Source organism: Oryzias melastigma, linkage group LG2 (genome assembly GCF_002922805.2).
Source record: "Oryzias melastigma strain HK-1 linkage group LG2, ASM292280v2, whole genome shotgun sequence".
NCBI classification, from domain to species: domain Eukaryota; kingdom Metazoa; phylum Chordata; class Actinopteri; order Beloniformes; family Adrianichthyidae; genus Oryzias; species Oryzias melastigma.
In genome coordinates this window covers 9262693-9277570 of record NC_050513.1, presented here as the reverse complement: position 1 = coordinate 9277570, position 14878 = coordinate 9262693, and the positions used below count along the sequence as shown (strand labels likewise).

At 36.7% G+C, this 14878-nt stretch overlaps 1 protein-coding gene across 5 annotated transcripts in view; it reads right to left on the bottom strand.

Moving 5' to 3' along the window:
- Window positions 1-11: 11 nt before the first annotated feature.
- The window catches only part of nid2a (nidogen 2a (osteonidogen)), a 67167-nt gene continuing 52300 nt past the window's right edge, over window positions 12-14878 (bottom strand). For 4 of the 5 annotated variants that reach the window (XM_024294400.2, XM_024294399.2, XM_024294401.2 and 1 more), the window contains 9 exons: window positions 8382-8511; window positions 8201-8301; window positions 7223-7395; window positions 6958-7087; window positions 6706-6877; window positions 3982-4139; window positions 2050-2173; window positions 1864-1976; window positions 12-391 (listed from right to left, as the gene is read on the bottom strand). In XM_024294400.2, the coding sequence (XP_024150168.1) occupies window positions 381-391; window positions 1864-1976; window positions 2050-2173; window positions 3982-4139; window positions 6706-6877; window positions 6958-7087; window positions 7223-7395; window positions 8201-8301; window positions 8382-8511 (1112 nt within the window). In that variant the 3' untranslated portion in view covers window positions 12-380. The remainder of the gene's footprint in view (window positions 392-1863; window positions 1977-2049; window positions 2174-3981; window positions 4140-6705; window positions 6878-6957; window positions 7088-7222; window positions 7396-8200; window positions 8302-8381; window positions 8512-14878) is intronic. The other variant, XR_002921600.2, reaches the window with a different exon arrangement.

Below are 14878 nucleotides of genomic sequence, written 5' to 3'. Positions count from 1 at the left end.
TCAAGACGTTGTCAAGTATCAGATCACATTTTATTGTTATAAATATCTCATCGGCAGATGGAGGACTGAAAATGCAGCAAACCAAAAAAAACAAGGTGAGGAGTTAGTGCAGAGGTGAGTTCAGGCAGTTTCTCCGTTTATTTCTTCCCTCTTTTTGGTGACGTTTGGCCTCAGAGTCGGACAATCTTTAGGTGATTGTGGCTTTTAATCGATACAAAAACATAAAAAAATACAGTAAAAACTTTAGAAATGAGGTATAAAACAAATGTACAGAACTTTTGGGTTACATCTTCAGAGCGGGTGGAGGGGAGCGGCTCCTCCCGGACCGTCTCCTGCCTCTGTAGCACCGATAGGCCCCTCCTATAGCTGCCGGCTGCTGGTTAGTGGCTCCCTGTGAAGCGGGACACACAGGAGCGTCTTTAGGACGACGTTTAAGGGATCACCACCTCTTCCAGATGCCGGTGTCGCTTTCTGCTCCGGGACGCCGCTTTAGGGATTACGGCGCGTTTGAAGGTGCTTAAAAGGGAAGGCTTTAGGGGGGAGGGGCTTCTGCGCACATCAAACGGGATGAAGCAAAAACACAGGTAGAGGTGCGCAGACAGCTGTGTAATCACCGCTCTTTGGTCTGGGCTGCACTGATCACAAGCGGAGGGTCCCGCACAGCTGTGTAATCACCGACTACTGGAGCCAAACACACCTATGGGTGCAGGTTGCTACGGCGACGGTGGAGGAAAACACTGGAATCCGTAGAAATCTCACATTTTCTGGTTTTTGTTGCAGAACTGGAGTAAAGGCAATCCACAGTTTATTATTTTAAAATCAAATCTATTATTGAGCGCACAGTTTTACTTCTACTTGTTCAATTCTGGATCAATTAGTAATTTTTTTAGGTTCAAACTGTTCTTTTTGTACATTTCATCCCATCTATTATTCTCTTTATCTTTGGTTTTTAGCTTCAATTTAATAATTTATTTCATATTTTATTATTTTAAGAGGTTCTTCTTGTTTGTTGCTAATTACTTTATCACTAAAGCTGGACTGGATTCAAAAATCGGCCACGCCCCCTCCTTGGCTCCAGAATTGGAGAGAAAATAGCAAATATTTATCATTGCAGTACCTCAACTGACCACTGGAGTCAGGAGAGAGCAATTTCATTCACTCCTACGCTAATTAACATAGATTAAGTGCATTCTGTCGCAGAGAAAATCAACTTTGAGTCATTATGCAGAAATTTTACATTAGTAGTGCATTGCACATCAGTGAAAAACTGCTTTTATCTACGAGAGTCTGATAATTCATGATGATCCCATAAAAAGTTGAAGAGTTATAATAGTCCAAAACGTGAAATGTAGGTGTCGCTGGCAACATCTCTAGATTTAACACAAATTTTATTATATTTAATAATTCCATCTTAAGTTTTTAGCTTCAATTTAAAACTACAATTTAAAAATAATCTTTTGTTTAATTGTTTTAAGGGATTTTTATTGTTTGTTGTTAATTTTTCTCTACGAGAGAATCGGATGATTCACGTTGATCGTGTAAAAAGTCCAAGAGTTACAGTAGTTCTAAAAGCCTTCGGGTGGGCGGAGCAAACTTTAGGTAATGTTTTTAACCAAAACTGATCCAGTACAAACAGAATTGGGTTGAAAACTCACAGCTGAATGTGTGAGAAGATTATTTATATCAATAAATTAAGAAAAAGCGGAAAATAAACCAACAAATCTATGGAAACAAAACAATTTTGAGTTGACGACTGGAACTCAAATATGTTTTAGTTTGTTGCTGATCATTTTCTTTCATCATTTATATAAAACTATCTGGTAGTGTTGGGAATCTGGAAACGGACACCCCCATGACTGTTACCTGGTAGACAGTGGTTGGTTGCTACAGCGATGCCGTACAGGTGTGAGCGCTGGTCAGGTAGGTACTCCTCCGTAAACTTGCTGCTGTCTCTGTTCACTGCGATCACGCCGTCCCTGTGAGGAGACACACGAGAACGTGAGAACGTGGGTTTCTGGATGGAAGTGTGAAGACGGTTGGGGGCGGTACCTCCTCCAGTCTGTGTAGTAGAAGTGGTCTCTGTAGTAGACCATGCTGAACGGGTAGTTCAGGTTGGGATGGATCACTCTTCTGCCGGAGCCGTTTGGAGAGACGCACTCTAAACGCTTCGTACCTGGAAGTAGAAACGCCGTGCTGTAAACATTTAAACCGATTTCACTGTAGATCAGTGATCGGCCTTTTTCAGGCTTTTTCTGACCGGTCTGTACGAGGCTAAAGTGAGTGTTTTTTTTTTTTTTTATTTTGGCTTCCAGTTTTCTTTAACTTTTGAGGGTAAAAATGTATCTTCATCCTCTGTAAAATATCTATAGCTAATTTAAACTTTTTTAAACCAAACATGAATTCACGTTTTTTTACAGCTTTATTAGCGGCAACACTGGACAGATGAATATCCTGCAATATTATGTAGTGTGGGAACAACTTTTGGAGTAAAAATTCCTGTAATTTGTCTGTTTCTTTTATTTTGAAGTCACTTCTGTTTACTCTCTGGCTGTTCTCTGCTACAATGAACTTTCCAAATATGATTGATTTTGCTAGCGTTGCTAGCTTAAGGGTTTCAATTTAACGGTTGGTTCAGCAACTTTAGACGGTTTTCCCCACGTAAGTGAGCGACTTGAAATGCGTCGAGAATGAGTCGGGTGTAGTTTTCCAAAATAAAACTTCCTTTAGAATCAGATAATTAAAAAAAAAAAGAAAAAATGTGGGTTATCTAACTGTCTCATGGCCTGGAGGCTGAAGACCGTCTTTGGTACTTTAACCCTATATAACCATTTGTATCATATTTGATACATATAATTTTGAGACCTCTATCTCATTAACATTATAAAAACTTTCCTTAAAACCCCATTGTATATGACTTAGTCTATGATTTCTACCTTGCAGTGCATTGTCATTCCACTAGGGGCAGTAGAAGGACTTTTCCAGCTCATTTCAAAATGGCTGCCCCCATGACTTCTCAAAACTAGTTTTGGCGGGAAAATGTTTAGCTAATTTTCTCAACTTTAGGTTGATATTAGCTATCATCTTCTTATTCTTTTTTTTAAATAACTACTTGCTGTATTGAAAAAATGCTAATTTTGTTGATAATTAATTATTTATAATACAGTTCCACCAAGTTAAAAATGCGAAAATCAAATTTGAGACAATGGATAAATAAGGTGCTTTTTTTTTCCTGAACAATATTTTTTGACAAGTCATACGTTGTATCAGGATTAATAATTAAATATCAATAAAAAACTTAAATTGTGGTGGGCTTTAAAGGGTTAACCTGCTAGTATCTCTCAGGGCAACAACTGTTGGGTCTGTTAGGGTTTCAGAAGGAAGGTTTGAGATGTCTCATAAACATCTACAGAGAAAGCATTCCACATTCTGTTCACAAAATCTAAGCTAACTCAGAAATTATTAAAAAAAAAAAAATGCAGTTCTTTTAACGACCACTAGGTGGTGTAAGAAGGGCACAATTTCTAATTGCTACCAGTTTTTTTTTTTTTTTTTAAGTCAGTTAATATATTTATGAGTTCAGTTGACAGAGACGTTTGCTTTGTATTCTACTAAAAAAAAACGTTAAAAACGTAGCTTTGGCTCCAGTGTTGACATTCTATCAACTAGCGTACCTATTCAGCTGCTAGCGCAGTTAGCGGAATTCCAGCTAATTCTGTCGTTTCTAATGTGTTGAGTATTGTGCTAAGCTGATACGAATTTGGAGTCAGCTGATTCACGTTAAGCACATAAACGACTGAAATGTTGCGGTATGTTAAGGAGCGTATGTTTTTTAGTTACTTTTTCAGTAAAATTTTAAGTTACTTAAACGGCTTTAATTCTAAAAACGCAACAATCTTTACATCGTACAGCTTACAGTCGTAAAAAAATACAATTCTAAAAGACTTTATGAAGTCTAATTAAAAATGACTGGTTCACGTTTACCTGCATCGGCCCAGCAGACCTGATCCGTGGAGTAGTCGTAGGTCAGCGCGTTTGGCAATCCGATCCCATCGGACACCACCACTCTGCGGTTCTGGCCGTTCACCGTCGAGCTCTCGATCTTTGGAGCCTCTCTGTTCCAGTCTGTCCAGTACAGAGTGCTGCAGGGAGGATCATCAGACACTCAGATGATTGTGACGCTAACGTTTCCATGTGGACTCCATTTCTGGGCGTGGAGTTCAGGGTCTTCAGCACCTTCTCAAAATCCTCTGTGATTCATAAAAACCCTGCTTGTTGATTATTGTAATGTGATGATGGAAAGCAGATGCTTCTCCAGCTGCTTTCATCGTGATTAATAGTAGTCAGGTTTGTTCATTAAATCACTCCTATGACGTAAAGAAGGGCTTGTACTCTTGGTGTATTCAGTACACACCATGTTGACTCACAGGCTTTTGTATGATTTGTCAGTCTTAATGGTGGGCTGAGAACCGTGTGTTTTCCGGTGACACCGAAACCCCAACATGACTCACTGCGTCTCAGTGGATCTCCTCCAGGATGTTTGTTTCTATTATGGGAGAAATCCAGACTCAAGCGCTCCAGTGTTTTACAACGGACACTTAACCATTTCTGGACATTTTTTCCAAAGAGGTAAATGATGGTGTTTAGGTGAAGTTGTGTCCGATGTGAAGCCCTGTCTTTAAACACATGTTTACTGGCTTCTTTGGGAAGCAAAAACAGTCTTCTGTAGCTCTAAAATTCCTGACGGGTTTCTCTACGGCATCATCGGAATAAAAAAAATATGATGGAGCATTAGGACAACCTATATATATATATATATATATATATATATATTAATTATAATATTACAAGATTAAAGATTAAAGTAGAAATTTAAGAGAAAAAGCTAGTAAATGTGTGAAAAACATCAATATTACAAGATTAAAGTCACAAAATTCTGGGGAAAAAAAGTCAAATCTTGTTAATTTAAGAGATTAGGATTAAAAAAAGTAATATTTCGAGATTAAAGTTGCTAATTTACAAGAAAAAAATAGTACATTTACAACTAAATCTCGTGAATTAAAGAGATTAGGACCAAAAAGAAGTAATATTACAAAATAATAGTCATAAATTTAAGAGAGAAAAATCTTTAATTTAAACATTAAGTTTAGTAAATTTATGACGATTAAAAAAAATAATGTTAAGGTAAGTCACAAATTCTTAAAACAAAAAATTTTACATAGGACCATTAAAAATATGAAATAAGACTAAATTAAAGTAACAAATTTTCAAGAAAGAAAATTGATAAATTCACAATTTTAAAACTCTAAAATCTAAGAGATTAGGACCAAAAAAAGTAATCTCTCAGGATTAAAGTTGAAAATTTATAGGAATAAAATGTTTGAATTTAAAACTTTAAATCTTGTAAATTTACGAGATTAGGACCAGTAACAAAAAAATATTGCAAGATTAAAGTCACAAATTTACAAGGAAAAAATTGTGAATTTACAACTTTAAATGTAGCAAATTTACGAGATTAGGACTATTAAAAAAAGGAATATTAAAGTCTTAAGTTTACAAGAAAAAAATCATAATTTTACAACTTTGAATCTCTTAAATTTACGAGATTAGAACCATTAAAAAAATGACTATTACAAGATTAAAGCACCAAATTTACAAGAAAAAAAATTGTAAACTTACAATTTTAAAACTTATACATTTAAGAGATTAGGACCCAAAAATGTAATCTTGCAAGATACAGTAAAAGTAAAAAAATTGCAAGAAAAAAAATTGTAAATCTACAACTTTAAATCTTGTTAATTTATAAGATTAGGACGATAAAAAAAAGGGGAAAATAACAGGATTAAAGCTGCAAATTTACGAGAGAAATTTTTTTTTCGTTCAACTTTATATCTTGTAAAATTATGAGATTAGGAAAATATAAAAAGGTATATGACAAGATTAAAGATGAAATATTTACAAAAAAATGTAAATATACAACTTTAAATCTTGAATTTTTTTTACATTAGAACCATTAAAATTATGAAAGTTACAAGATTAAAGTCGTAACTTTACGAGAGAAAAAAATCAAATTTACTACTTTAAATGTTGTAAATTTACGAGATTAGGATGATTAAAGAAAAAGGATTATGACGAGACTAAAGTTGCAAATTGACGAGTAAAAAATCTTAAATTTACAACTTTAAATCTTGTAAATTTACAAAATTAGGAAAATTTGGAAAAAGTTATAAGACAAGATTTAAGTCTTAAATTATTAAGAATAAAAATCATGTCCATTTATAGCATTAAATCTTGTAAATTTGAGAGATTAGCTCTAGTACCGTAACAGAAATGTGAAGGTATCTTCTGTAAATCAAAGTTCATATCAGTCACCATGTCTTTGAATTACTTCTCACATAAGTTGGGTCGTGTTTATTCTCATAATTACGATTTAATAGAAATAGTGTACGGTGAAAATGTGTTTTTTGTCATTTCTAGAATTTCGATAAAGTTTTACGCACGAGTTATGGAAACGTAGCTAATGAAGATGAAAAAAAGCATAATTTTTATGATGCAGCGACACTCTACATTAATATCCGCTCAGCATTTATCATCATCTTACTACAAAAGAACACAAGCATACTTGACAAATACACACACAATTTGATGGACAATCCTTTGCTACATAAAAATAAACTCCAAATAAGAAGGAATGGAAAACGGTCTCACCCTTTGGAGGAAACCACTATGATGGCTCTGGGGTTGACCAAGTCCTTATCAAACAGCGTCCGTCTTTGGCTGCCGTCCAAGTTGGCGACTTCAATGATATCAGGCGACGAGTCGACCCAAAACATCAACCTACGCTGGACGTCTACGGCCAAACCCTCCGGACTGACCAGATCTCCAGGGAGCAAGAAGGCCACATTAGAAACATCAATACCATTTAAGGATTCAAACCACCGCCGGGAGATGATCTCTTACTGGAGCTGATGAGTATCTCGGGCTCTGCTCCAGAGACCATGAAGGCTCGGTTTATGGTTCTGGCAGACAAGTCGGTCCAATAAACGTGGTTTTCTCTGCAGTCGTAGGCGATGCCGACAACAATGGAACCCTGGACGTAAAAATGGACAAATTTACAGTTCCCTCTGACTCACGAGAAATGTTATCTTTACTAGATCAAAGGGGAACTCCAAAACTCCCGTGTGGGTTGTAAAGTAACATCACATGATTACACAGAGACTCTTACATGTAGAGTCAACAGCGTCGAGGAGCGGTTCGCATGAATCCTCGTCCCGTTCAGAGGGAGGGCGCCAATTTTCTGCCCCTGAGCGTACAGCAGTGTGACGTCAGCATGTGTGGGAGGAGTCACATCAGGGCGGGGCAATGGAAGCACTGTGGGCGGAGCCACTGATGGGAGACCTAGGTAGAGAATTATTTAGGTAAGAAAAAACGTTTTTTATTTTTTTGTTGAAGGAGAAAATACCAAAATTATGAACATTTAAAACAATTACAATTATTTTTTTTAAATTTCTGACTTGATTTTGACAATTAGGTGTTCTCGATATTTATCTTTTTACGCATATTTCTATTTTTTTTCTCAAATTTTACACGATCAAATCCATCATATGGTAAAATAATACATTTTGTCTTTGATAAAAAATATTTACCATCAGATTTGAAAATATATATTCAAATTTATGATCTTTTTTATTCATTTGACTTAAAAAAAATATTTTGAAGTCCTACTGTTACATTTGACGAGAACATTTTGTAGTCATGAAAATAATATATTTTTAACATCAATAAAGTATATATTTTTGCATTTGTGTTATTATCCTACAATACATTTCAAATTTACTACCATAACTTCTGAATCTTCTAGAAAATATTTTCACATTTTTCTGTATGAAAAATATGTTGAAATTTAAACTAGAGTTTATTTTTTTGTTTTTGATTAAATGCTTGAATCAAAGTAATTTTAGAATTATTTTTATATCAAAAAGTAAAAAAAATATAATTTTTTTTCCGTATTACTGTAAAAATGTCATAACAACTTCTTAAATTGAGCTAATTTTAAGATTTTTTTAACCAAATAATAGAATTTAGACATTTATTGTCTTTTTTCAATTTAAATTCTAAATTATTCAAATTATCCTTTTTTTTCTTTTAAAAAGTCAGAAGAAAAATGAGTTGAATTTGTTGATGTTTCTTGTGATCCACTCACATGCAGGCTTGACTGCATCATGGGATCGAGTCCCAGCAACCTCCCGTCCGTCCTGGTCCACACACCAACAGTACGTGGTCTCCCCGTAGCACTGAACCGGACTGTGGGAACAAGAACCAGCAGAATCCTTTTCTCATGGACCTGTTTGGCTTAAGAAAGAGGATTCTGGAGGGGGATGTACCTGAACTCTCCGTCCGACTGGCACTGGGGTAAATACTGCTGCGGCTCGGGCTTTCCGCCGTAGTGCTCCATCAAACTGGCCCTCCATCGTTCACACACGCTTTCAGGGCGAGTGTACGGAGGCACCGGATCTGCAGCAAACACAAAAATCCCCTTTTAGATCTTTGGATGATCTACAAACGACCCCGTCCACATACATCAGCTGTTTTTGTAGTTGGATCAGTCTGTGGCGGGCCGACAGGTGGCGAGCAGTGTTTATGGTGTGTGAATGTTTAAAGAGGAAAACTGTTTACCGTCTTGAAATCCTTCCACTTCACTGAAGGGATTAAAAACTGAAACTACTTCAGGTTTCTGCTTGTGTTTACATTAGTCTGTTCGTCCCTCCTTTGGAAAGTCAGATTTAACGGCGCAGAGGAGGAGGCGTGGGAACAAAGAGGGAATGCGTTTAGTTACTTTTATCAGATCAAACGGATCTATTAAACGTTAGATTTTGTCTTCGACTTTAGACGATTTAAGATATAAGATTTACTGTGTTGGTTTTCAGTTTCAGATGTAGGTTCGCTAAAAAACGGGCGACTCCTACCAAAATGGAGCACCGCTGCTACGCCTATAGTGAGTCTGACTGGACTACACATTCCCAACTCCTCATGCTGTATATGGACGTTTGGTTCAGGACGTTTGGCCCCCTCCACGTCACTTTTTGACGGGTGTTCCCAACTTATCATTTTTTGACATGCTGGCTGTTCGTTTTTTTACTTGCTGTTTGTTTTATGATGTGCTGGCTGTTTGTTTTTGTTAAGATTCTGGTTATTCGTTTTTTGACATTTTGACTGTTCATTTTTTGACGTGCTGTTTGTCTTTTTGGTGTTCTGGGGGTTTGTTTTTTGGCGTGCTGGCTATTCGTGTTTTTTATGTTTTGGCTGTTCATTTTTGTTGACGTGATGGATGTTTACATTTTTTGACGTTACGGCTGTTTGTTGTTTGACGCGTTGGGTGTTCGTTTGACATTTTGACTTCTTTTTTTGACTTGTTGAGTGTTCATTTTTTGAGGTGCTGGCTGTTCTTTTTCCGACGAGTCAGAATTCCCAGATTCCCAATTCGGAATTCCAAGATTCCTCATTTGAAATTTAAAGATTCCCATTTCAAAATGACAAAATTCCCCAATTCGGAATTCCAAGATTCCCATTTCGGAATTCCAAGATTCCCAATTTGGAATTCCAAGATTCCCAATTTGGAATTCCAAGATTCCCAATTCGGAATTCCGAGATTCCTGATTTGGAATTCCAGGATTCCCCATTGGGAATTCCAATATTCCCAATTCTGAATTCAAAGATTCCCAATTTGGAATTCCAGGATTCCGAATTAGGAATTCCAATATTCCCAATTCGGAATTCCAGGATTCCCAATTCGGAACTCCAAGATTAACGATTCAGAATTCCGAGATTCCAGATTCGGAATTCCAACATTCCCAATTTGTAATTCCAGGATTCCTAATTTGGAACTCCAAGATTCACGATTCGGGATTCCAAGATTCCTAATTCGGAATTCCAAGATTCCCGATTCGGGATTCCAGGATTCCCCATACGTAATTCCAAGATTCACAATTCGGAATTCCGAGATTCCCAATTCGGAATTCCGAGATTCCCCATACGGAATTCCAAGATTCACAATTTGGAATTCCAAGATTCCCAATTTGAAATTCCGAGATTCCGATTAGAAGATTCCGAGATTCCTGATTTGGGATTCCAGAATTCCCAATTCGGAATTTCAAGATTCCCAATTCGGAATTCTTAAGGGATTTATGTTTGGTTTGATCTTTCTATCTTGCCCTGTTTTCATGTTTCCTTTGATTTTTTTTATATTTCCTCTGATCCTTCTCACATTTCTTTTGATAGTTGCTTTTGATATTTTCCATGTTTCCTTTGACCCTTCTCACGTTTCTTTTGATCTTTCCCTTTGATGTTTTTAATGCTTCCATTTGGCATTCTGAGATTCACGGGTCGTAATTCTAAGATCTGCAAATTAGCACTCCCAAGATGCCAGAGTCGGTATTCTGAGATTCCCAATTCGGTATTTCGTGATTCCCTATTCGGAATACAGAGATTCCCGATTCGGAATTCCAGGATTCCCCATACGTAATTCCAAGATTTCCAAATCGGAATTCCAGGATTCCCCATACGGAATTCCAAGAATCCCAATTCGGAATTCCAGGATTCCTAATTCGGAATTCCAAGATTCTTAAGTCAAAATTAAGGGATTCATGTTCGGTTTGATCTTTCTAAAGATTCCTTTTATCTTGCCCTTTGACTGTTTTCATGTTTCCTTTGATTTTTCTTAAGTTTCCTTTAATGTTTTTTATGTTTCCTTTGATCCTTCTTTAGTTTCCTTTGATCGTTGCTTTCAAGATTCCAAGATCTGCAAATTAGCATTCCCAAGATGCCAGAGTCGGTATTCTGAGATTCCCAATTCGGAATTCCAGGATTCCCCATTCGGAATTCCAAGATACCCGAGTCAGAATTCCAAGATTCCCGATTCGGAATTCCAAGATTTATCATTTGAAATTACAGAATTCCCCATTCGGAATTCCAAGATTCCCAATTCGGAAATCCAAGATTCCAAATTCGGTATTCCGAGATTCCCCATCTGGAATTCCAAGATTCCCAATTTGGAAATCCAAAATTTCCAATTCCGGATTCAGAGATTCCCTATTCGGAATTCCAGGATTTACCATTTGGAATTCCAAGATCCCAGAGTCAGAATTCCAAGAATTCCGATTCGGAATTCAAAGATTCCCATTTTTGAATTTCAAGATTCCCCATTCGGAATTCCAAGATTCCCGATTTGGAATTCCAGGATTCCCCATACGTAATTCCAAGATTTCCAACTCAGAATTCCAAGATTTCGCATTCGGAATTCCAAGACGTTATGGCTACTTGTTATTTGACGTGCTAGCTGTTCTTTTTTTGACTTGTTGACTGTTTTTTAATGTTCTGGCTGTTCCTTGTTTTGACGTGCTAGCTGTTCATTTTTCACCGGTTCACGGCCCAGAGGTTGGAGTCCCCTGATTTAACGGGAACAGCCAGCACATCAAAAAAAGACAAGTTGGGGTCACCTAAAACATCAAAAAGTGAAGCGGAGGGGGCTCTTACCATACCTCCATATATGATGATTTGGGGGTGAGAATGTGTTGGATCACAAAAGTTGGCATGTTGTGTTAGAAAACACTGGTCCAACAAAACCTAAACATTAACACAAAGGAAGTGGGGTTATCTTATGCTAGCTTTAGCACGTTTCTGGGTAAACAGTAGAACCACATGTGTGCAGGACTGAGAGATGGCTCGTTTTACCTCATTTTAGCAAGGCTGTAAATGGGATTTATGGAGTAAAGTGAGTTTTTGGAAAAGCCTCCGTTCAAGCCAGTGAGGAGACGAGGGTGTAGTCTGAACCTTTCAACTGTTCCAGGTTAATCTGACACAACTGCTTTGATGTTTTTGATTGTGGCCAAAATCAAAGACTAATCAAATCCTCCCTTTCCCTTTGATCTACATTTCAGACAATAACCAATTAAGGATCAAGGTAAAATCATAGACTTACCTGTTTGGGGATTACATGTTTACAGAAAATACCCCTACTTCTGAGCATATAGGGTGATCTCTACATTATTAGGGAGGTCTCCTTTTGTTCTCCTTCTTCAGACACTCAGGATCTCCTTTGGATCCATAAATTATTTAAAAATCTGCTGCACATCTTGCTTTTTATTAATAAAAGGTTTTCGTCTCACCTTTGTTCACATCTGAAAGAAGTCCTGACACTCTCTAAAAGAGTGGTAGGACCTTCCTAGCTAGTGGTTCTGGTACAGCAGAAGATTGCAGACCATTTTTTTGCAATCCACAGTGGTACCATATATATATATATATATATATATATATATATATATATATATATATATATATATATAAATATAAATATAAGTTTCCTCAAAAGGGTTAAAGAAAATCCTGATTTAGTCCACCACAATCCATCGCCTCACCTGGTCTCCTATCACAGTCCACTCGTGTGACTCCAGGTGGCGTCCTGGTTCCTGGCCTCTCCTGTCCCCTGCTGTCAACACACCAACAGTGTCCGGTAGAGCCGTGGCACTGAAACAATTCAAGAATACCATGAACAGAAACTCCACAGTTTAAGAACACACAAATCCCAAACACTCCTGTACCTGCTGGGACAGATAGCGTCCTTCTGCGTCGCATTGGGGGACAAACCCTCCCACTGCAGGGCCGCCATCTTGACTTGAAGAAATGGCGCGCTCTCTGTGCTGCTCACATTCTGTTTTAGGAGCTTCAGGTTCTTCTGAACAAAATGTTGTGAAGAAGACGAGTTAAGAAAACTCAAATCATTGAGATAGGTTTCTTCTTACTGGCTAACAAATCTAATCTGGATTATCAATAAAACCACAGGCAAGAAAACCAGAACAATGGTCCTCAATGAGGAAAGTTTGACACATCCGGCCGACTCGGCTCAGACTAGTCAGTCTTAACACTGATAGGTTGAAAATATCTCCAAATACTAAAAATTGTTGTGACTAGAAAGTCAGATTGATGAGGGGGGGATTTCTGATCACTATTAGATTATTTTGAACTGGTCCAGATTGAGTGTATAATATTTTGATTAACAGATAATCATCAAATTATTGTGTTAGACTTCTTCTAAAACACTCAATGCTTCGGTTTCCTGACTTGTTTTGTTTCAATCTATCAAAACTGTTGTGATGTCATTTCCTGCAAAAATAGCGTTGCCACATCTGTTGTTCATTATTTTACAGTTACCGACAATTCCAGGGACATTTTTGCAAAATGAAAAAGAAACAGCTTCATTGTTAAGTTTATTAAGGTGCAGCTTTATTTGTTTAAAGTTAAAAAAGTAGCAACTTCATTGGTTCACGATATAACTTTACTCTTCAATGTTAAAACAGTTGAAACTATTGGTAAAATTTGTAATTTTACTTATTGAGTTTCAAAAGTTGCAACTTTATTTGTTTAAGTTGCAACTGTACTCGTCAAAGTTTATGGAAAGTTGCATATTTATAAGTTTACGTTGCAATCTTACTTGTCAAAGTTTAAAAAGTTGCAACTTTATTGGTTAAAATTTAAGAAGTCGCAACATTATTGTTTAAAGTTCATGAAGTTGCAACTCTACTGTATGAAAAAGTAGCAACTTTATTGGTAAAAGTTGTAACGTCACTAATTTGAGTTTAAAAAGCAGTACCTTTAATGGTTCACGTCGTAATTTTACTCATCAATGCTTAAAAAGTTGCAACTCCATTGGTTAAAGTTGTAAATTTACTATTCAAGTTTTAAAAAGTTGCAACTTTATTTGTTTAAGTTGCAACTGTACTCATCAAAGTTTATTATCCATCCATTTTCTTGACCGCTTCGTCCCTTTCGGGGTCGCGGGGGTGCCGGAGCCTATCCCGGCTACTGAAGGGCGAAGGCGGGGTACACCCTGGACAGGTCTCCAGTCTGTCTCAGGGCCTCAATCACACACCCATTCACTCTCACATTCACACCTAGGGGCAATTTAGAGTCACCAATTAACCTATGAAGCATGTTTTTGGACGGTGGGAGGAAGCCGGAGTCCCCGGTGAAAACCCACGCATGCACGGGGAGAACATGCAAACTCCACACAGAAAGGTCCCAGCCAGGATTCGAACCGGGGCCTTCTCGCTGTGAGGCAAGAGCGCTAACCACTGCGCCACCGTGCAGCCCCAAAGTTTTTGTTGCAATTTTACTCATCAAAGTTGAAAAAGTTGCAACTTTACTGGTTATAAATGTAAGAATTTGCAACATTATTGTTTAAAGTTCTTGAAGTTGCAAGTCTTTTGTATGAAGTTTAAAAAGTAGCAACTTTATTGGTTAACGTTGCAACTTTACTCATCAATTTTTAAAAAGTTGCAACTCTATTGATTGAAAATGTAATTTCACTAATCTAAGTTTAAAAAGTTGCAACTTTTTTGATTAATGTTGTAACTTTACTAATCAAATATAAAAAGTTGCAAATTATTTGTTTAAGTTGCAACTGTACAAATCAAAGTTTACTCAAAGTTGCATATTCAAATGTTTACGTTGCAATTTTACTCATTAAAGTATCAAAAGTTGCAACTTTATTGGTTAAAATTTAAGAAGTTGCAACAATATTGTTTCAAGTTTATGAAGTTGCAACTCTACTGTATGACATTTAAAAAGTTGCAACTTTAATAGTAAAAGTTGTAATGTCACTAATTTAAGTTTAAAAAGTTGCAACTTTATTTGTTTAAGTTGCAACGGTACTCATCAAAGTTTCTTAAAAGTTGCATATTTATAAGTTTACGTTGCAATTTTACTTGTCAAAGTTTCAAAAGTTGCAACTTTACTGGTTAGAAATTGAAAAAGTTGCAACTCTATTGGTTAAAGTTGTAATTTTACTATTCAAGTTTTAAAAAGTTCCAACATTATTTGCTTAAGT